This window comes from Lampris incognitus, chromosome 19, assembly GCF_029633865.1.
Source record: "Lampris incognitus isolate fLamInc1 chromosome 19, fLamInc1.hap2, whole genome shotgun sequence".
Lineage (NCBI taxonomy): Eukaryota > Metazoa > Chordata > Actinopteri > Lampriformes > Lampridae > Lampris > Lampris incognitus.
Window position 1 is genome coordinate 40,078,320 of NC_079229.1, and position 21,822 is coordinate 40,100,141.

A 21,822-nucleotide genomic window follows, 5' to 3' on the forward strand; every position below is an offset into this window, starting at 1 on the left:
GTGACTGTAGTATAAGCAGTAAGAACAACTGATCACTGCAGTTGTATTTGTACATTTACATTACATGAAATTGTAATGGAAAATGCAACAAGAAGTAGTAGAACTAGTTTTACTAGCGGTAGTATTAATAGTAGTATTGGCTGTGATATTTAGTTGTCAAATCTATAGGTATTGGGCAGGGTGTGGTGGTAATCATAGCTTTCTAATCACACTGTCATGGTAGTAGTAGTGTTAGTAGAAACCACAGCAGTAGTAAGAGTCGTTCTTAGTAGTTGTCATATCTATAGGTATTAGGGTAAGTGTAGCGGTAGTCATAGCTCTCAGATCGCTCCGTCTTGGTTGGAAGAGACTCTGGCGGAAAGGAGAGAGATTTGATCACCCCGCCTGACTCCTCAGTTACTTTCACCTCAGAGGAGTAAGAGGAGGAGGAGTCATCCAGCAGAGAGGAGCAGCCAGGGAGGCCTGGGTTTTTGGGGGGAGGACAGGCCTGGTAGGAGGGCAGGCCACCTGGAGGTTTGGGACAGGACTGGAAGGGAGGAATGGCTGCTGGGGGCTTAGGGCACGGCTGGTAGGAGACCTAGGGACAAAGAGGAGGACAACAAAAGGGGATATGAGAAGAAAGAGCACACAGGAGAGGAGGTGAGGACAAGAGGTTAGAGGAGAGGAGAGAAAAGGAGTGCCCCCATCATAAAAGCAGTTAATAAAACAAAAGAAAAATAAAACAAAAAAACATTTAAGACACAACAACGACTAAATTAATGTGACCAGTATTCATTCATTCATTCATTCATTCATCAGCTGCTTCTCCTGGATCAGGTCGCGGTGGCAGCAAGCTAAGTAGGGCACTCCAGACATCTCTGTCCCCAGCAACACCCTCCAGCTCCTCCTGGGGTATCCCAAGGCGTTCCCAGGCCAGACTGGACATGTAGTCCCTCCAGAGAGTTCTGGGTCTATGCTGGGGTCGCCTCCCAGTTGGCTGTGCCCGGTAAATCTCCAAAGAAAGGCGCCCAGGAGGCATCCTAATCAGATGCCCGAACCACCTCAACTGGCTTCTTTTGATGCAAAGGAGCAGCAGCTCTACTCCGAGCTCCCTCCGGATGTCTGAGCTCCTCACCCCATCTCTCAGGCTGAACCCAGACACCCTACGGAGGAAACTCAGCTTTGCCTTTTGGCTCAGCTCCTTCTTCACCACAACGGTCCAGTACAACATCCGCATTACGGCTGATGCTACACCAATCTGCCTGACAATCTCCTGCTCCATCATACCCTCACTCATAAACAAGACTCCGAGATACTTGAACTCCTTCACTTGAGGCAACAACTCATCCCCAACCCGGGGGAGCAATCCACCATTTTCTGATAGAGAACCATGGCCTCAGACTTGGAGGTGCTGGCTCTCATCCTGACCATTTCACACTCAGCTGCAAACTGCCCCAGTGCATGCTGGAGGTCGCATTCTGATGAAGCCAACAAAACCACATCATCTGCAAAGAGCAGAGATGCAATTCTGAGGTTGGTAATGTGACCAGTTGGATAACTAAAACATTAAGGCTGAATAACGAAACCAAAATGTACAAGGACGACAAGGTGCAAAGATGCAAAAAAGCTCAGGAGAAAAACGAGTGACAGGAAGGCAGCCAGGTATAATGTCTGAAATATCTGTCATTTCTTAATTGTGCTTAAACGATAATATTTTAACCATTCAATGCAGTTCAGCACAGATTCCCTTTAAAATTTGAGGAAATGTCTTCCAGTGTGCTTTTATTCTTTAATGGGGTCTGCTAAAACAAAATGTGATTAGATTAATCAGTTGTACTTATTTTGGAAATAGGCAAGAAAGTCTGTTGTTACAATGTTACAATTTCATTTAGCAGACACTTTTATCCAAAGCGACGTACATCTGAGAGTTAACACAACACAAGCAAGGATCTAGTCAGGGGACAACAACGCAAGTAAGTGTAAAAAAACTAGGTTCAAGACCGATAGGACATAGGTGTCAACAGACAGTGCATAAAAGCAACGCATAGGTTGCATAGAAGCGATTTTTTATTTTTTTTATTTTTTTTGTATTTTATTAATACCATCAGGTGTGGAGGTGTTCGTGAAAGAGCTGGGTCTTTAGCTTCATCTTAAAGATGGAGATGGACTCAGCAAATCGAATGGAGTTTGGTAACTCACTCCACCACTGGGGAACTACAGAAGAGAAGAGTCTGGGTAGTGACTCAAGGCCCCGTTGTGGCGGAAGTGCCAGGCGTCTTTCATTGGCAGAGTGGGACTGAGTGCAGACCTGAATGAGGGAGTTGAGGTAGGTGGGAGCCGTTTTAGTTGCTGTCTTGTAAGTGAGCATTTAGGTTTTGAATTTGATGCTGGCAGCTACTGGGAGCCAGTGGAGGGATATAAACAGCAGGGTGACGTGCTGTTTTGGGTTGGTTGAAGACCAGATGCACCGCCAAATTCTGGATCATTTGCAAAGGTTTGAAAGTGCATGCAGGGAGACCTGCCAGTAAGGAGTTGCAGTAGTTAAATGCATGATATTACAAGAGCCGGTACCAGGAGTTCTGCTGCATGCTCAGACAGGTAGGGTCTAATTTTTCTGATGTTGTACAGGGCAAATCGGCACGACCGAGCAATCGAAGCCACATGAACCTTAAAGGTTAGTTGGTCATCAATCATGACACCCAAGTTTCAGGCAGACTTTGTGGGCATGAGTTGGGTTAATCCGAGCTGGATATAGATCTGTTGTTGTAAGGACGGACTGGCTGGGATGACAAGGAGCTCAGTCTTATATAGGTTAACCTGAAGGCGGGGTTCTTTCATCCATGCAGAGATATCAGCAAGGCATGATGTTATCCGTGTCGAGACTGTGAGGTCATCCGGCGGGAATGATGGGAAGAGCTACGTATCATCAGCATAGCACTGGTATGAGAAACCATTGGAGTAGATGATTACACCAAGTGAGGTGGTGTATATTGAGAAGAGAAGGGGATTGAGCACTGACCCTTGAGGCACCCCTGTAGATAAGTCGTGAAGTTTGGACATGAACCAGCGGAGGGCAGACCCTGAGATACCAAGCTCAGTGAGTGTGGAGAGGAGGATTTGGTGGTTAACCATGTCAGAGGCAGCTGACAGATCTAGCAGCAATAAAGCTGAGGACTGACCAGAAGTGCTAGCTAAATGCAGTGATTCTATTACCGACAGGAGTGCAGTCTTGGTAGAGTGACCCCGCTTAAAGCCGGATCATACAGATTGTTCTCAGAAAGGAATTCGGAGACTTGGTTAAAGACCGTGTGTTCTGTAGTTTTCAACCTGGGCTGGGTTGGGTGTAGTTTTTTTAGCAGTGGGGTGACCAGAGCTTCCTTAAATGCAGTGGGGAACACACCTATTGTAAGTGAGGAGTTGATGATGTGTGCGACTGTGGGGTTAAGTGCGGGGGAAATGGTCTGTAGGAGATTGGATGGTATTGGGTCCAACGGACAGGTAGTGGGACGAGAGTCCAGCAGAAGCTTGGAGACTTCCTCCTCGGTCAGGGGAAAGAATGAGATGAGTGGAGCACTGTTAGCTCACAGCATCAGGCAGAGTTGGCCAGGCTCAGAGAAATGGTTACTGATGGCAGAAACCTTATCAGTAAAGTATAAGGTGAACATGCCTGGAGTGAGCAGAGTGATAGTTGTACGAGGAGCCGGATTGAGGAGTGAGTTAAAAGCAAAAAAATTTTTTCAAGCATCAGTGACGCCACAGATCTTTTTCTGATAGTAAGCTGTTTTTAAGCTGGAGGAGAATGATGCTAGGAGACACTGATAGTAGCAGAGGTCAGTGGACTCTGGTTTTATGCCATTTTCTCTCTGCCACTCTGAGCTCCACCCCTTGCTTTCTGATGACCTCAGTGAACCATGGACTGGGGGGGGGGCGTTACGACAAGATTTGGATGCTAGAGGGCAGAGATTATTAAGCGAGGAGGCTAGTGAGGAACAGTGTCTGTAGCCTCGTTGACAGGGAGAAGGAGAATTCATTATGAGGAGGCATAGAAGCCAAGATCTCATTGGAAAGCTGGGTCGGGGTAAGGGCTCGGATGTTTCAGCGGAAGGAGACTATTTGTGGAGGAACGTGGGGATGTTCCAGTAAGAAGGCCTACTACTCCTACTACTTTTGGCTGCTCCTGTTAGGGGTCACCACAGCGGATCATCCGTTTCCATTTTTTCCTGTCTTCTGCATCTTCTTCTGTCACACCAGCCACCTGCATGTCTTCCCTCGCCACATCCATAAACCTCCTCTTTGGCCTTCCTCTTCTCCTCTTCCCTGGCAGCTCCATATTCAGCATCCTTCTCCCAATATACCCAGCATTTCTCCTCCACACATGTCCAAGCCGTCTCAGGCTTGCCTCTCTTGCTTTGTCTCCAAATCGTCCAACTTGAACGGTCCCTCTAATATACTCATTCCTAATACTGTCCTTCTTCATCACTACCAAGGAAAATCTTAGCATCTTCAACTCTGCCACCTCCAGCTCCGCCTCCTGTCTTTTCGACAGTGCCACTGTCTCCAAACCATATAACTTCCAATAAGAAGGCCATGAATTAAATAAAGAAGTGGTCTGACAGATGGGGGGGGGGGGGGGCGAAAGCTTGACTCAACTCAAGCTCTTTGTTTACAGCTTCCTCTCCAGTTCCTATAGAGACCCTGTTGCAAAACGTTCAGGCGCATATCAAATTCTGAAGTATTACCTGCCCAACAAGTCCTCATTTAGCCGCACCAATTAAAATCGAGTACTCAAAGCCAAACTCCTTCCTTTGCTCAATTCATGATTCAATTTGAGAGCCACTGCCGTTTTGTCACTAACTGTTCCAATTGTGTAGAAACATAATATTTCTTTTACGGTTAAACTGTCTGGGACTGACCCCAGCATACATCCAATCCGCTTAAACCATAAACCTCTGAATTCAGCTTGCGGTTCTAGGACAGGCTTCTTTTGTTCTTTTTTTTTTTAACTTTTCCAAGATCTAAATTCATGATCAGCGATCAGGCAAGGAGCTCAAGTTGGCAAATACTCTTTCTTATTTAAAAATACTCTTAAAAGCCCTATTTATAGACCAGCCTTTGTAAGTCTATAATCCTTTATGTCCGTGTTCTTATTTCTTCCCTTGTTTCATTCTAATTTTATTGTGTTTCATTGTTCCTTTTAAATCACTTATCATTTAAAGCCCAATAAAAAAATTATTCTTCTTTCTGCTGCTACTGTTATCTTCTCACTACTAGTTATTATTATTATTATTGTTATTGATATTATTATTATTACATGTAGCTTGAATGCAATGTTTATTTACTTTTGTTGTTGTTGTGATGATTGTCTGTAGTGGTGCAGGGGACCCTGATGCGTTGCTGGGGTAACGACAGGGGTATTCTGGGCTGTAGTAGTGGTGGTTGTCTCCATAGGGGGTGCCACTCTTAAGCAGATCCTTCCAGCCTGGGGGAGACTTGGCTCCCTGAGGGTCATAGGAGGGAGAGGTGGAGGAGAGAGGCCCAGAGGAGGAGGAGGAGCCCAGGACGGGAGCCATTCTGCTGTGAGAAGCAAAGACAAACCGAGGACATACATGATATACATTACTGTACCCAATCTCACAGACAAAACATTCATGCAACTGAAATGCATTTCCCAAAATACAACTAATGGCGACGATCTGTCAACAACACATTTAATGTTTTTTTTTCTTCCCTTTTCCTCCCCGGTTGTATCTGACCAGTTACCCCACTCGTCCGAGCCGCCCCAGTCTCTGCTCCACCCCCTCTGCTGATCCGGGGAGGGCTGCAGATCACCACAAGTCTTCTCCGATACATGTGGAGTCACCAGCTGCTTCTTTTCACCTGACAGTGAGGAGTTTCACCAGGGGGACGTAGCGCGTGGGAGGATCACACTATTCCCCCAGTTCCCCTTCCTCCCTGAACAGGCGCTTCGACCGACCAGAGGAGGCGCTAGTGCAGCCACCAGAACACATACCCCCATTCGGCTTCCCACCCGCAGACAACGGCCAATTGTGTCTGTAGGGACGCCCTACCAAGCCAGAGGTAACACAGAGATTCAAACCCGCGATCCCCATGTTGAAAGGCAACGGAATAGTCCGCTACGCTACCTGGATGACCCAACATATTTAATGTTTAGTCCAATGTAACTGTTCAATTACCCTTGGGCTAGGGTGACTATACTTATGTTATTACACATAGCTACACATGCAGAACATCGAGTACACATAAATATATAAATTAATACACATTAACACACAAAATACACAGTAAAACCACCTACCCACAAATCCACCATACACTCTGAATGAAGAACCATTAAACACTCCGTACATGTTCCCTTGTTGTGTTGACTGGACAACTTGTTGGTATGGCTCTAGGATGGTAGAACTGATTGTCGTCATGATGACTTAAACAAAAACTAGACTTTGTCGGGGAAAATCAATGGTTTTTCCTCCATACACATTACCATCAACGTCTTCCGAATTGTCTACGTCATATGGGGGCATCAAAGATGCCGAGACCCATGTGACGTAGGCGACACATGTTTCCAGCTCGTTAGACCAATCAAATATGAGGCGAGTAGAACGACGACACGCCGGCATTAAAACCTAAACTCTCTGGGGAGACTTGTGGGAAGCTGTCCTCTGTCCTCCACATTTACACCCCTTTACACCCTTTATGCATGGACACCTCAATCACTGTCCTCTACATCTAAACCCCTTTACACCCTTTATGCATGGACAACACCTTCACTGTCCTCTACATCTACACCCCTTTATATCCTTTATACACGGACACCTCCATCACTGTCCTCTACAGCTACACCCCTTTACACCCTTTATGCATGGACACCACCATCACTGTCCTCTACATCAACACCCCTTTATATCCTTTATGCATGGACAACACCTTCACTGTCCTCTACATCTACACCCCTTTACACCCTTTATGCATGGACACCTCATTCACTGTCCTCTACATCTACACCCCTTTATATCCTTTTTTTTAAAATAAATTTATTTCTGATTTTTCCCTTTTCCTCCCAATTTAGTGGCCAATCAATCTATTTTAGTTCAAACACCCTCCCTCGTACTGCATATGCGTTTTCCAACTGCATCTCTCCGGCCGGCAGTCTTGAAGGAGACGCCTCGCCCCTTTCGTGACAAGGCGAATCCAGGCCGAACCACTGCTTTTTCGGACACACACCGAGACACGTTCATGTGATGAACACAAGCCGACTCCGTCCCCCTCCCGAAGACAGCGTTGCCAATTATTGCTGCTTCATCGAGACCGGCCATAGTCTGATCTCACGAGACCGGGGCGCGAACCCCAGTCCCCAGTGGGCAACTGCATCGACACAAAGCCGATGCTTAGACCGCTACACCACTGCAGACCCACCCCTTTATATCCTTTATACATGGACACCTCCATCACTGTCCTCTACATCTACACCCCTTTATATCCTTTATACATGGACACCTCCATCACTGTCTTCTACATCTACACCCCTTTATATCCTTTATACATGGGCACCACCGTCACTGTCCTCTACATGTACACCCCTTTACATCCTTTATACATGGTCACCTCCATCAATGTCCTCTACGTCTACACCCCTTTTTTCCTTTATGCATGGACACCACCATCACTGTCCTCTACGTCTACACCCTTTTATATCCTTTATACCCGGACACCTCCATCACTGTCCTCTACATCTATGCTTCATTTAACCTTTTTATACATATCGTACCACGTGACCATTTCACATTACAGGCACATTAATTGACACTAAAAGATATTATGTAAACATTAAAGCTACATAAAACATTATTTCAGGGAGTCAAACGACTTTCTCTAATGGCAAAGCATCGGTCGTACTGCTGATCACACTGAGAATCAAGATTGCAGTCTACAGTTTCCTTAACTGTCCAACCTAAACTGGTGTTGCTTCTCAGTACCACTGGCAGTACGCACAACCCTTTGTTATCATAGGGGACCATTTGATTCACTGCAGCTCAATACAGCTTTAACGCACAAATTAGTATACATTAGACACACACACACACACACACACACACACACACACACACACACACACACACACACACACACACACACACACTCACTCACTCACTCACTCACTCACTCACTCACTCACTCACTCACTCACACACACACACACACACACACACACACAGACAGCGGCAAAAGGTGACCTGGTATCACAGAGGTCCGGGTTGCTTGCTGGGTCTCGGTGGAGAGGTGTGGGATAGGACCCGGGTGTCAGGTAGCTGGGGAAATCATAGCCACACCCTGCCCTGGACATATACAACCTATGGTTGGCTGATTTTTGAAGGGGGGTTGAGGCTTCACCTAAAGGATTGTGGGTATTATAGTAAGGTTCAGGGCTTTGGAATGCTGGGTAGTGCTGTGACTGGAGAGGGAAGTTGGTCTCAGTAATGAAGGAGAAGCGTTCTGGAGCCTCAACACAGGACAGAAGAGCTGGACCGATGCCCTGAAATACACATTTAAAAAAACAGAAACATCAAGGGTGAATATGTAAAATATTTCAGGTTGCTATTAACGTCATTAATAACACACCATTAATAATTCACAACTTGATAGTTCAATCTACAACACAGTACAATTCAGGGGACAGTAGGAGCCAGACTAAACTATCAAACTCACGTAAACCAGACTCAACCAATCTAACACACTTAAACCAGACTGTACCAATCAAACATACTTAAAAAAAGACTAAACAAACCCAACACAACTAACCAGACTAAATCAACCCAACTTATTTAAACAGACTAAATTTATCCAACTCACTTAAACTATACAATGCCATCTAACACATTAGAGACTGACTGTACTAGTCAAACACACTTAAATCAGACAATAAAATACCATAAATGAATAATAAGAAATACATAAAATACAAATAAAAGTTCATAAAACCAGAATCTATGAGTGGAAGACAGACAAAGTTTACCTGTGTTTCAATGAGTCGTCTTTTCTGTGTAAATGGAGGAGAGCTGACGCGTCTCTTCACAGAACTCCGTCTGGCTTCAGTTTCTGACTTTGACTCTGGTCTGGGATGGTCATGAACCCCTTTAGCCTGAAAAATAAAAAATAACAATTGTTGTGTTCTTACGATAACCAAGACACCAGACATGAGTTGCATGTTAACCAAACTTTGCTGAAGAAGTGACTACCACCAACCAATCACTGCCAACCTTGTACATTTGGTGGAATGATACCATTAGTCAAATCAACCCAAATGTATTTGTAAGTTACATTTAAAAATGACCCACATTGACCAAAGTGCTGTACAGACCACAGCAGGTAGCTAAAACACAAGGCACATAGCTCGCAGGCATAGGCACAAGCCAGAAATCAGCCACATCAGGAGGATTCAAACACAAGTGAATAAAAGTAAGTTTTTAGCCGGGACTTCGATGGAGGGGGCAGATCTGATAGGAAGGGGAATGCTGTTCCAGAGTCTAGGGGCTGCAACCGCAAAGGCGCGGTCACCCCTGAGCTTGAGTTTTGTTCACGAGACAGCCAGGTGTTCCAAGTCAGCCGACCTGTGAGACCTGGAGGTGGAATAGAGGGTTAAAAGGTCTTCCATATAGGACAGGGCCAGACCATTTAGGGCTTTATAAACAAACAGGAGAACCTTAAAATCAATTCTCAACCACACAGGCAGCCAGTGGAGAGAGGCCAGTATAGGGATAATATGGTCCCTCTTCCAGGTACCTGTCAGGAGCCTGACTGCGGTGTTCTGGGCCAGTTGCAGACAGGACATGGGTGACTGACTAATAATCCCAATATACATGGAGTTACAGTAGTGTAAGCGGGAGGATATTTAAGTGTGGATGACTTTCTCAAGATTTTTAAAAAAGAGAAACGGTTTGATTTTGACAATAGTACAAAACTGGAAAAAACTGGCTTTCACTACTGCACTAACTTGCTTGTCAAACTTGAAGGCTGAATCAAATATTCACAGCAAGGTGTTTGACATGATGGTTGACTAGGGTGGACAGGTTGCCCAGACTATTGGTAAACAATAGATTAAAGGGGGGCCAAATAGGACAACTTCAGATTTGCCTTCATTCAGCTTTAGGAAGTTTTTGTGCCATCCAGCACTTTGTCCTCGAGGCAGTCAAGAGGCTGGCTAGATTGGACTGGTAGTTTGGTTTCAGGAGGAGATAAAGCTGTGTCATCAGCATAACAGTGAAAGGAAATGTATTTTTGAATGATTTGACTGAGGGGAAGTATGCATACACAGAAAATAATGGGACCTATGATAGAACCTTGTGGGACCCCGCAGGAGAGGCTAGCTAGGGGAGAGGAACAATTGCCTATGTTAATGGAGAAGCTTCTCTTTTCTTATTTTTTTGAGGTGGGATGTGAACCATTTCAAGTCAGAGCCATCAACACCAACCACGTACTGGAGACAGTCTATTAAAATGTCATCATCCAGACTATCGAATGCCATGCTGAGGTCGAGAAGAATTGGATGGCACAGTCACCGAAGTCAGTAGAGAGGAGCAGGTCATTCCATACTTTCAGCAAGGCAGACTCTGTGCTATGATAAGCCTTAAAACCTGACTGAAATCTTTCCAAGATTTTTTTTTATGCATGCTCAATAATCCATACAGCCATTATCCAAACCGCTTATCCTGCTCTCAGGGTCGCGGGGATGCTGGAGCCTATCCCAGCAGTCACTGGGCGGCAGGTGGAGAGACACCCTGGACAGGCCGCCACTCAATAATCCAGGTAAGAAAATCACTTGTAGCCCTAGCTAAAATGCATTTAGACATCTGGCTGAAATTCAGTTAGACACCTAAAATTCATATACATTTGTTTAAAATTCGTTGAGGATATAAATAGTTTTAAAAATGAAGTTCATAATGTTTAAATATGTTTAAAATATAAATGGAAGGATAAAATAGAGAAGTCATAATCTTTACAGTTAAAAGGTTAGATTTTATGCCAATGAGCATAGTTTGCTTAATATGTACAGGGCCGCGTCCGCGGTGGTGTAGCGGTCTAAGCATCGGCTTGGTGTCGATGCAGTTGCCCACTGGGGACTGGGGTTCGCGCCCCGGTCTCGTCAGATCCGACTATGGCCGGACTCGAGGAAGCAGCGATCATTGGCAACGCTGTCTTCGGGAGGGGGGCGGAGTCGGCTTGTGTTCGTCATATGAATGCGTCTCTGTGTGTGTCGGAAAAACAGTGGTTCGGCTTGGATTCGCCTTGTCACGAAAGTGGGGAGGCGCTTTCCTTCGAGACTGCCGGCCGGAGAGATGCAGTTGGCGAACGCATGCAATACGAGGGTGGGTGCTTGAATCAAAATAGGGATCAATTGGCCACTAAATTGGGAGAAAAAAAGGGAAAAATCAGAAATAAATTTATTAAAAAAAAAAAAAATATGTACAGGGCCAACCAATCACGTGTAGTCAGTCTAAGTTTAACTGATTAGCTGCATTATGTCAGTCTACGTTTTCCTTTGTTTTAATTGGCATGTCCTGAAATGATAGCCAATCCGTAGTCCATTCCCGGGTAGAGGGGCGGGGCTTGGTTGTAAGCCGTTAGGTTTGGTGCGCGTTGGAGAACGGGAAAAAGCAAATGGTCACCGTCAAGTGAACAGTGCAGATTGTTCGAGAGCAAAATACGTTCCTAACTTAGTGGTTGACGAAGTTATCCAAAGGGTTCGGATTTTTGTGATCCGCAAGAGGTAAATATAAGATTGTGTATTGCTTTTCGTACTGTGACTACATGTTATGGTGTAAAAACGCATTGTGTTGCGAATCGCGAGTAGCCGTTAGCATTAGCATAATAGCATTAGCTTTGCATTGTGTTGCTAATTGTGAGTAGCCATTAGTATTAGCATAATAGCAGTTAGCTCAGCTTTGAAGAATTGGTCAAGACAAGCTGTTGCTAGCTCGCCACGACATAGTGTGTGGACTTGTTGCTCAGCTGATTTATCTGATTCAGGAGACGGACGAGTTGTAGCTGTAAGAGACGACAGCTCCGTTGGACCACTTTGGAGAACGGTTTTCTGTTGTTCGTCTGTCCCCCTCTAAATGTCCCCTGGATCTGTGAGTACTGAGCACCTGCTTTTATTTATTGATTTTTTTAATCTGGCTTGTGTGACCAAGAGAAGCGGCCACTAGTTTCTAGATACGTTCCCAAGCTACGACTAAGGCCAGCCACGGGGGTTTGGTTTACGCTTACCATAGGTTGCAGTGTGTGTTTGTGGGCCTATGGTTGATGTTATTTGATATTATTTTGTGTTTATTCATATTTGGGATATAGTCCTATTTGTCTTTATTCGTGAATGTGATTTTGAGAAATTCTGTTTTTTTTCTCGTAAATAGCCTACTATAATTTGGCATTACATTTAAAGAAACCTTTTTGTGTCATAGCTCATAGGTAATTCATGTTTAATAACTGTTAAAAAGACAGATAAAAATTAGGACAAGAGACAAAAAGTGATGTCTTGCACTGTTTGGCAAAGCCGCAGCCCTTATTTCATCTTTAACATGTACCTGCACATTGTTTTAAATGACAATAAATTGAATTGAAAACCAAAATCTAAGTGATATATCTTTATTATATATCATAAATTTATTTGGAGGCACTGCCAGTTATTTTAGTTTAAAAGAGAGTACCATTAAAATATTTTAAGAGCACACAGATAATAGCGCCATTTATTTTGAAACCGTACCCAGGCCCCGCCCACAGTACTACTACACATAGCAGATTTTTGTATCGCTATATACCTGCAGTCAGTCTCGACTGACTGCATGTATCCCCACCCTCAGAAAAAGCACAGTTGCATAACGGCTGAAACCAATGATTAGATTCGTATGCAAATGAGCATGTCCACCAACTAGAGTTTCAGTGGCCAGGTGTACTATTCACAGAGGACTGGGGACTAGTTGCAATCACAGCATTGTAAGATGGTGACAGTCTTAGCTCCCCCCCCCGTTCAGGGATGGTTGTTTCCTCTTCACATAGGCACCTGCAGTCAGTTGAGACTGACGAGGTCACTTGGATGAGTGATGAAACGTTTCTCCCACTAAACGTTGTGTCCAGATGAACTGACTCACCTTTCTGTGATCTCCAAGATGTTGTTTTCACATAGGTAGGGCAGCAACTGGCTTGGAATAACCTTTTCGAGAACCTTTGACAAGAATGGACGTTTAGAAATAGGTCTGTAGTTACTAGATAAGGTAGGGTCTAAGTTGGGATTTTTCAGTAGGGGCTGGACTACTGCATATTTGAAACAGGTTGGAATGGTACCAGTGGCCCAGGAGCTGTTGATAATGGCGAGGACTGTTGTTGTTTTTATTAGGACCAGAGGGAAGACTTCCCCCTACTGGCCCACCAACACCACTTCCGGCAGCAACTCAGTTTTCCCGGGAGGTCTCCCATCCAAGTACTAGCCAAGCCCATACCTGCTTAGCTTTGTTATTCAGCAGAGCCAGGGTATATATTGGTATGGCTGCCGGCGATCCAGTTCATCTGGACTCAACGTTTAACAGAAATGTTTCATCTTCATCTAAGTGGCCTTTTCCGTCTCAACTGACTGCAGGTATCCCACCCTTATAAACAATACAGTTGCATAACGTTACAGTTTCACCTCCATGAATCTACAATGAGTAAGTCCTAATTTTTGTTGTACGTGAAGCGATCAACACTGATCTTTTCCCATCTCAGGTACACTGGGTGGCTGCAGTGGCTCTTTGGATTATGCCCTTCTGTATGTCACACACTGAACTACTCACCAGCTCTGTTATTTCTTTGGACATTCCTGGCCAAAAGAGTAGTTTTCAATCCCAAAGTGACTCTCATGAATGCGATCAAGCGTGTCCTGTCTCGTGTATCGTGGTACAATGACTCGGTCTCAGTTGAAAATGATTCCATCATGACATGTTATCTCCTCTCTGTGGTTCCAGTCATCTTGAATGTCTCTGGGGATTCTGCTCCTCCTTTCTGGCCAGCCTACATGCACCACCTGGCTCGGTGTTTGAATTATTTCATCATCAGCTGTCTCCTTTCTACTGTTTTGCAACTTGTCAGCAGACAGAAAAACTTGTTACAACCATATGTACACATGTCTCTGTATCTTGATCATCTGCTGCTGAGCTGGTATGTGAGCTCTTGATAAGGCGTCTGCAACTATCACTTCTTTACCAGGTCGGTATTTCACATTCTTCTGGTACTTTTGTGTTCTCAACAGTAACCTCTGTATTCTTGCAGGTGCATAGCTGAGTTGCTTTTTTAGAATTACCTCTAGTGCTTTGTGATCAGATTCAACTTCAGTTTCTTTGCCATTGACAAACTTATGAAATCTTTAAAGTCCAAAAACTATTGCTAGCATTTCTTTCTCACTTTGTGCATAACGTTGTTCTGTTTCACTTATGGCTCATGATATGCAACAGGTTCTTCTTCCCTGTAGAAGCACTGTTCCTAAGCCTCTCTTAAACCTATCGAATGACAGAGTCACAGGTAGGTTGAGGTCATAATATTTCAGTACAGGTGCTTCTGTGAGCATTGCTTTCAGCTTTGTATGAGCTTCTTCGTGCTCCTCCCAGTCCCACACCACATCATGCTGTGTGAGCTCTCTGAGCCGTGCTGTATGGTCACAGAGATTGGGAATACATTTCCCAAGATAGGTTACCATTCCCAGGAATCTTTCCATGTCTTTTTTGCACTATGGGGTTGGCATGTTCTTTACTTCCTCCACCTTGCTCTGGTCTGGTTTCGGTCCATCTTTACATAGAAGGAGTCCCAGATATTTAATTTCCTCCAATCCTATGTTGCATTTTTCTTGATTTAATTTCAGGTTCTTACCTCTGTTTCATTCCATTCCTTGTTTGTCCCTTATCGTATTGTTCTTTAGTGTTGCTGCACACTAGGTAGTCACCGATGTATGTTTCCACATCATGCAGTCCTCCAGAAACCTGCTTCAGAGTCTTCTGGAATACCTCTGATGCTGAGTTTATCCTGAATGGAAGCCTGAAGAATCAATAGCGTCCACATGGGCTGTTGAAAGTGCATAGATGAGCACTTCTGTCATTGGGTTTGATTTGCCAGAAATTAGAACTAGCATCAAGGACCGAGACATGTTTAGCGTTTGCTAATTTGGATGTGATTTCATCCACAGTTAAAAGCTGAGTGTTCTCTTTTTATCGCAGAATTTAGATCTTCTGGATCAAGACAGATTCTGAGACTTCCAGTCGGCTTGCCTACCACAATGATACAACTCACCCATTTAGTGGGCTCATCGATTATCTTCATAACGCCAATGTTTTCCATCCTGCAGAGCTCCTCTGTCAGTTTGTCCCTGAGCAGGACAGGTATTTTTTTTGGAGGGTGTACTTTTAGTACAGCGGTCTCTTCCAGTCTTGTCTTGAGTTCTTCTTGGCAGCCCAGGACCTGCAAGATATCTTTAGATTCAGAGAGTAAATCATCTTTGTTGGCTTCTTCAACTCCATTTATTATTTTGATCCTGTGCATTCCTTCACAGGCCTCCAGGCCTAATGTTGGCTTTATGTTTCTCTTTACCACAGTGGCTGTGAGCACATGTACAAACCCCAATTCCAATGAAGTTGGGACGTTGTGTAAAACGTAAATAAAAACAGAATACAATGATTTGCAAATCATTTTCAACCTATATCAATTGAATACACTACAAAGATAATATATTTAATGTTCAAACTGATAAACTTTATTGTTTTTTTGCAAATATTCACTCATTTTGAATTTGATGCCTGCAACACGTTCCAAAAAAGCTGGGACAGGGGCATGTTTACCACTGTGTTCCATCATCTTTCCTTTTAACAACACTCAATAAGCGTTTGGGAACTGAGGACACTAACTGTTGAAGCTTTGTAGGTGGAATTCTTTCCCATTCTTGCTTGACGTACGACTTCAGTTGCTCAACGGTCCGGGGTCTCCGTTGTCGTATTTTGCGCTTCATAATGCGCCACACATTTTCAATTGGAGACAGGTCTGGACTGCAGACAGGTCTGGACTGCAGGCAGGCCAGTCTAGTACCTGCACTTTTGCTATGAAGCCATGCTGTTGTAACATGTGCAGAATGTGGCTTGGCATTTTCTTGCTGAAATAAGCAGGGACGTCCCTGAAAAAGACATCGCTTGGATGGCAGCATATGTTGCTCCAAAACGTGTATGTACCTTTCAGCATTAATCGTGCCTTCACAGATGTGCAAGTTACCCATGATGCCATGGGCACTAACATACCCCCCCCATACCATCACATATGCTGGCTTTTGAACTCTGCGCTGATAACAATCCATGGTCCTTTTCCTCTTTAGCCCGGAGGACACGACGTCCATGATTTCCAAAAACAATGTGAAATGTGGACTGGTCAGACCACAGCACACTTTTCCACTTTGCGTCAGTCCATCTCAGATGAGCTCGGGCCCAGAGAAGCCGGTGGCGTTTCTGGGTGGTGTTGATATATGGCTTTTGCTTTGCATGGTAGGGTTTTAACTTGCACTTGTAGATGTAGCAACAAACTGTGTTAACTGACGATGGTTTTCCGAAGTGTTCCTGAGCCCACGTGGTAATATCCTTTACAGAATGATGTCGGTTTTTAATGCAGTGCCGCCTGAGGGATCGAAGGTCACGGGCATTCAATGTTGGTTTTCGGCCTTGCCGCTTACGTGCAGAGATTTGTCTGGATTCTCTGAATCTTTTGATGATATTATGGACTGGAGATGAGGAAATCCCTAAATTCCTTGCAATTGTGTGTTGAGAAACGTTGTTCTTAAACTGGTGGACTATTTGCTCATGCAGTTGTTCACAAAGTGGTGAACATCGCCCCATCCTTGCTTGTGAACGACCGAGCCTTTCGAGGATGCTCTTTTATACCCAATCATGACACTCCCCTGTTTCCAATTAACCTGTTCACCTGTGGAATGTTCCAAACAGGTATTTTTTGAGCATTCCTCAACTTTCCCAGTCTTTTGTTGCCCCTGTCCCAGCTTCTTTGGAACGTGTTGCAGGCATCAAATTCAAAATGAGTGAATATTTGCAAAAAACATAAAGTTTCTCAGTTTGAACATTAAATATCTTGTCTTTGTAGTGTATTTAATTGAATATAGGTCGAGAAGGATTTGCAAACCATTGTACTCTGTTTTTATTCATGTTTTACACAACGTCCCAACTTCATTGGAATTGGGGTTTGTACCTTTTTCCTGCGTTTCACCTCCAGGTTGTATTTTCCTTTAACTGCAGTTTTCTGTCCAGTGTAGGTCGATAGTCTGATTTTTTCCTTTCTAATTGTCTGTGTTCTCCTCAGCCTTTTAACAGGCTGAATGATATGACATTTGTCTGAGCACCAGTGTCAAGTTTGAAGTTTGTCTTTGTTTTCCATTTTCACATTTGCTGTCCACTCATCTATTCTTGTGTCATTCTAGTCTGTTCCATCCGAACAAACTACACCAACAAAAAGCTCTTCCCTCATCACTAGCATCCCTTATGGGGACTACATGCACATTCTTTGCATTACACATCCTTGCAAAATAGTTCATTTTTTTTACAACTTTTGCATTGTATGCCAAATGCTGTACAGCTTGGTGTATGTTCATTGCAATACCTGTTGCATTTAAATTTCTTTTGTCATAAGAAGGAAACTTCTTATGACTTATGTCTTTCTTTTGTCTTTTGTGTTTTGTATTTTTCTTTTATTACATTTACATATTTTTCCTCCTGTGCATGCTTATCTTCCTCACGCATCTGTTTAGATTATGCCTTGGTCATTTCTGATGCTGGACAAATGCTTATGGCTTTTTTTCCAGAGAAATGTCCACTTCTCTCAGCAACGTCACTCTCAAGGAATCAGAATTGATGCCACACACTATTCTTTCTCTGACTAGGGATGCCTCCAAAGTACCGAATTCACATGAATTTGCTTTTGTTCTGAGTTCAGTTACATATTGACTGATGTTCATGTCTCCCTGGACAGACGTGAAAAACATGTATTGTTCATATGTTAAGTTCTGAAGAACTTAACATATGAACAATGCATTAAGTTCTTTTTCAATGAGTTTAAATACTTGGGGTCAACTGTCCAAAGTATTGGGGAATGAAGAAGAGAGTGCAGGCAGGGTTGAGTGGGTGGAGAAGAGTGTCAGGAGTGATATGTGATGGAAGGGTACCAGCAAGAGCTAAAGGGAAGGTTTACAAGATGGCTGTGAGACCAGCTATGTTATATGGTTTGGAGACAGTGGCACTGATGAAAAGACAGGAGGTGGAGCCGGAGGTGGCAGAGTTGAAGGTGCTAAGATATTCATTGGGAGTGATGAAGAAGGACAGGATTAGGATTGAATATATTAGAGGGACAGCTCAGGTAGGACGGTTTGGAGAAAAAGCTAGAGAGACAAGATTGAGATGGTTTGCACGTCTTGAGCGGAGATGCTGGGTATATTGGGAGAAGGATGCTGAATATGGAGCTGCCAGGGAAGCGGAAAAGAAGAAGACCAAAGAGGAGGTTTATGGATGTGGTGAGGGAGGACATGCAGGTGGCTGGTGTGACAGAGGAAGATGCAGAGGACAGGAAGAGACTGAAACAGAAGATCTGATGTGGCAACCCCTAACGGAAGCAGCCGAAAGTAGTAGTAGTAGTAGTAGTAATCAAATTCTTCTTCAGATTGCAGTGCACTTCAAACTTTTGCAATATGATTGCCAAATTTTGTCAGTGATTTCATGATGTCGTTGATGTCGTCTGGATTTGTGAAGAAGAATGTGTTATATGCTTCCGGCACTTCTTCTCCAGTCACATGCAAAAACAATGACAAGTGTACCTTTAGCACCTTTTTCCATGTAGCCCGTAGCGTCCCGGTACAGTGTGAACCGGAGGCAAAGCTACCATATATGCAGGTAATGCGGCTGCATTTGGGCCCAGACGCACAGACCCTCTTTATATCGCCACTATCATATCAAAGATCTTGAGCGCTGTGTCCATGGTATATGATATGTTAAAAAATGTGCAAAGTGAGCCGGCATGTAATTATGGACAGTTTTACTACTGGGTAGCAAATTCCACACAAAAGAGTTAGATAGCTGGCAAAGTGTCAAGACCGCACAGTTATTTATTTGAGTAATAATCAACCTACCCACTTGTGTTTTGTGTTTATAAGGCCTATGCACAGACATGAATAATGTTGTCAAAATGTGGGTGTGCCGTCACCGAATATGTCTTCATTTGTGTCAAGGTGCGCTGTCACCGATTATGTTTTCATCTGTTATGGTGCTGCGACACCACATGTTGTTAAGTCGTAAGTAGGCTCCTCTGTCACCATCTTGGCCTTGCTATGATGACTCCTCTTCTGTTGCACGGTGGTGTCCTGGTAATCGGTTTCATTTATGTGTCAACTGTGCAGTGCATGTTGCTGTTGGTAGTCATTTTAAAGCTGTGTGCTTTCACTTCTTTCATTCGCTACTGACATGGCCATATGTTATGTGTGATCGTGATGGGCAGGCCTACATTGATCATGTTGCTTTAGGGCCCAGCACTGACTCATTACGCCTGTGGCGTGAACCTCTGTCAGAATCTTCTCCATTTAAACAAAATGTTACCCGACTTCAAGGCAAGTCCAGAGGGTGGTTGTAAACTCTCCATTTTGTCATATTGCTGCAGATGTCACGGCAGGCAACACAGGAGTTCCCCCCTTCCCTCCAGTCATCTGAGGCATTCGGAGCCCCTGTATGATGCCAGCCAGTCAAGGTGTAGCACCACTTTGCGGCCCCGTAGAGGCAACTGTACCCGATAGACAACCTCTCCTAGCTGCTCCACGACCAATCAAGGCCCCACCCAGTGGCTGTCCAGTTTAGGGCACCTACCCTTCTTCCGGGTCAAGGTGTAGACCCAAACTAGCTTCCCGGCTGCGAAGCGTTGCCCCCCGGCATGGAGGTCATAATTCCTTTTCTGCTGCACCCCCGCACTCTGCAATTTTCTCTGGGCATACGCATGTGCAGTGTCCAAACAGTCCTGAAGCTGCCTGGCATAGCTTGAACCTGCAGGGGCAGATGGTACATCTAGGGCCTGTCCAAAGGCTAGCGCTGCAGGGGTCCTCATTTCTCTGCCCAATATGGTGTGGGCTAGTGTGCATGAAGCAGAGTCCTGGACTGCAGAGCATCATGCCATGAAGACCAGGGGTAAGTGCATATTCCAGTCTAGCTGATGGTGGATGTTAAGATAGATAACTGTCCTGCTAGGGTGCGGTTAAACCGCTCCACTAACCCATCACTTTTGGGGTGGAGGGGTTTTGTAGGAATCTTGGTGATTCCCAGCTGCTCTCACATGGTGGAGAAAACCCTGGATTCAAAATTTCTCCCCTGGTCACTATGGATGGACTCTGGGACCCCCAGCCTGCTAAACATTCCTTCAACCAGTCTCAGCCTCCTGGTCCGGCAGTACATAGGCCTCCGGCCATTTAGTGAAGTAGTCCATAGCAGTGAGTATGAAGTGGTTCCCCTTTGCTGTGCGTGGGAATGGCCCCACAGTGTCAACACCCACCTGCTACATGGGCTCTCCCACTGGAACACTGCAGTAGCTCAGCCCTTGACTGGCCCTATGGCCCTTTGTGAGCTGTGCAGAGGTTGCAGCGGCTGCAAAAGCTCTCAACGTCCCTCCTTATATGACCCCAGTAGAAGACTTGACGCAGCCGGCGGAGCGTCTTCATCACCCCAAAGTGACCCAAACCTGCAGAGCCAAGCATGGCTTTGAGAACCGCCTCCTGCATCCCTTTGTGTACCACCACTTGCCACTTCTTCTCCCCGGTTGCTGGTTCCACCCAGGTTCATTGGAGGACCCCATCTCGCAGCTGCAGAGTCTTGAACTTGGACCACAGCACTTTTGTCCATGGGGAGAAAGCTGCCACCTCTTCCCATGGTGGCTGCTGCTGCGCACCCACCCACAGCATCCCAGGCTGCAGGTCCCGGTCCTGTCTCTGCTCTGTGGACCGGTCTGTAACATCCACCACCTACAGCCCTCTACTTGCCAGTATGGTCACCCCACGCTTTTCTCTGTCCTGCCCGTATGCGCCAGGACCAGCTCATATTCCCTGATTTCTCTGGTCACAATACCGGCAGCCCTCTGAGCTGCATGGTCGATGAGACAGCAAGTCTGCGTTGCCATGCTGTTCTCCTGTACAGTGAGTTATGGTGAACTCATAGCACTATAAACTCGTCCAACCAACGAGCCAACTGCCCCTCTGGCTCCTTGAATTTAATCAGCCAAAGAGCAAAGGGTCATGATCAGTGCGTATGGTGAAAGACCAGCCACATAGATAATACTTAAAAGTACCGGATGGCAAAGACTACTGCCAACAACTCCCTGCGAGTGACACAATACTGCCATTCAGCTCTGCTCAGTGCTTTGCTGTAATAGGCCACAACTTTCTCTTCACCTAGCTACACCTGTGACAGGACCGCACCTACCCCTTCCGCACTCGCACCCGTGTCCAGGACAAAAGATAAATGGGGGTCAGAGCGCACCAGGAATGGCACACTTGTCAGGGCCTGTTGCAGTGTGCGAAAAGCCTTTTCGCAGTCCTCTGACCATAAGAATTGGTGTCCTTCTGCAGTAACTTGTACAAGGGGGCTGCAATGCACCAAAAACCCCACACAAACTTCCTGTAGTAGGAGGCCAACCCTAAATTTTTTTTTAACCCCCTCTGTTCTGCAGGGGTGGGCCACTCACATACAATGCACATCTTTTCTTCTGCAGTGCCAATCCCCTTGCTGCCTGTGCAGTGCC

General features: G+C 45.0%; 1 protein-coding gene across 1 annotated transcript in view; it reads right to left on the reverse strand.

The window, feature by feature from the left end:
- Positions 1-265: 265 nt before the first annotated feature.
- The window catches only part of gcm2 (glial cells missing transcription factor 2), a 42,904-nt gene continuing 21,347 nt past the window's right edge, over positions 266-21,822 (reverse strand). The window contains exons 5-8 of the mRNA XM_056299807.1: positions 9,011-9,136; positions 8,232-8,530; positions 5,319-5,550; positions 266-577 (exon numbers count right to left, since the gene is read on the reverse strand). Of these exons, the coding sequence (XP_056155782.1) occupies positions 266-577; positions 5,319-5,550; positions 8,232-8,530; positions 9,011-9,136 (969 nt within the window). The remainder of the gene's footprint in view (positions 578-5,318; positions 5,551-8,231; positions 8,531-9,010; positions 9,137-21,822) is intronic.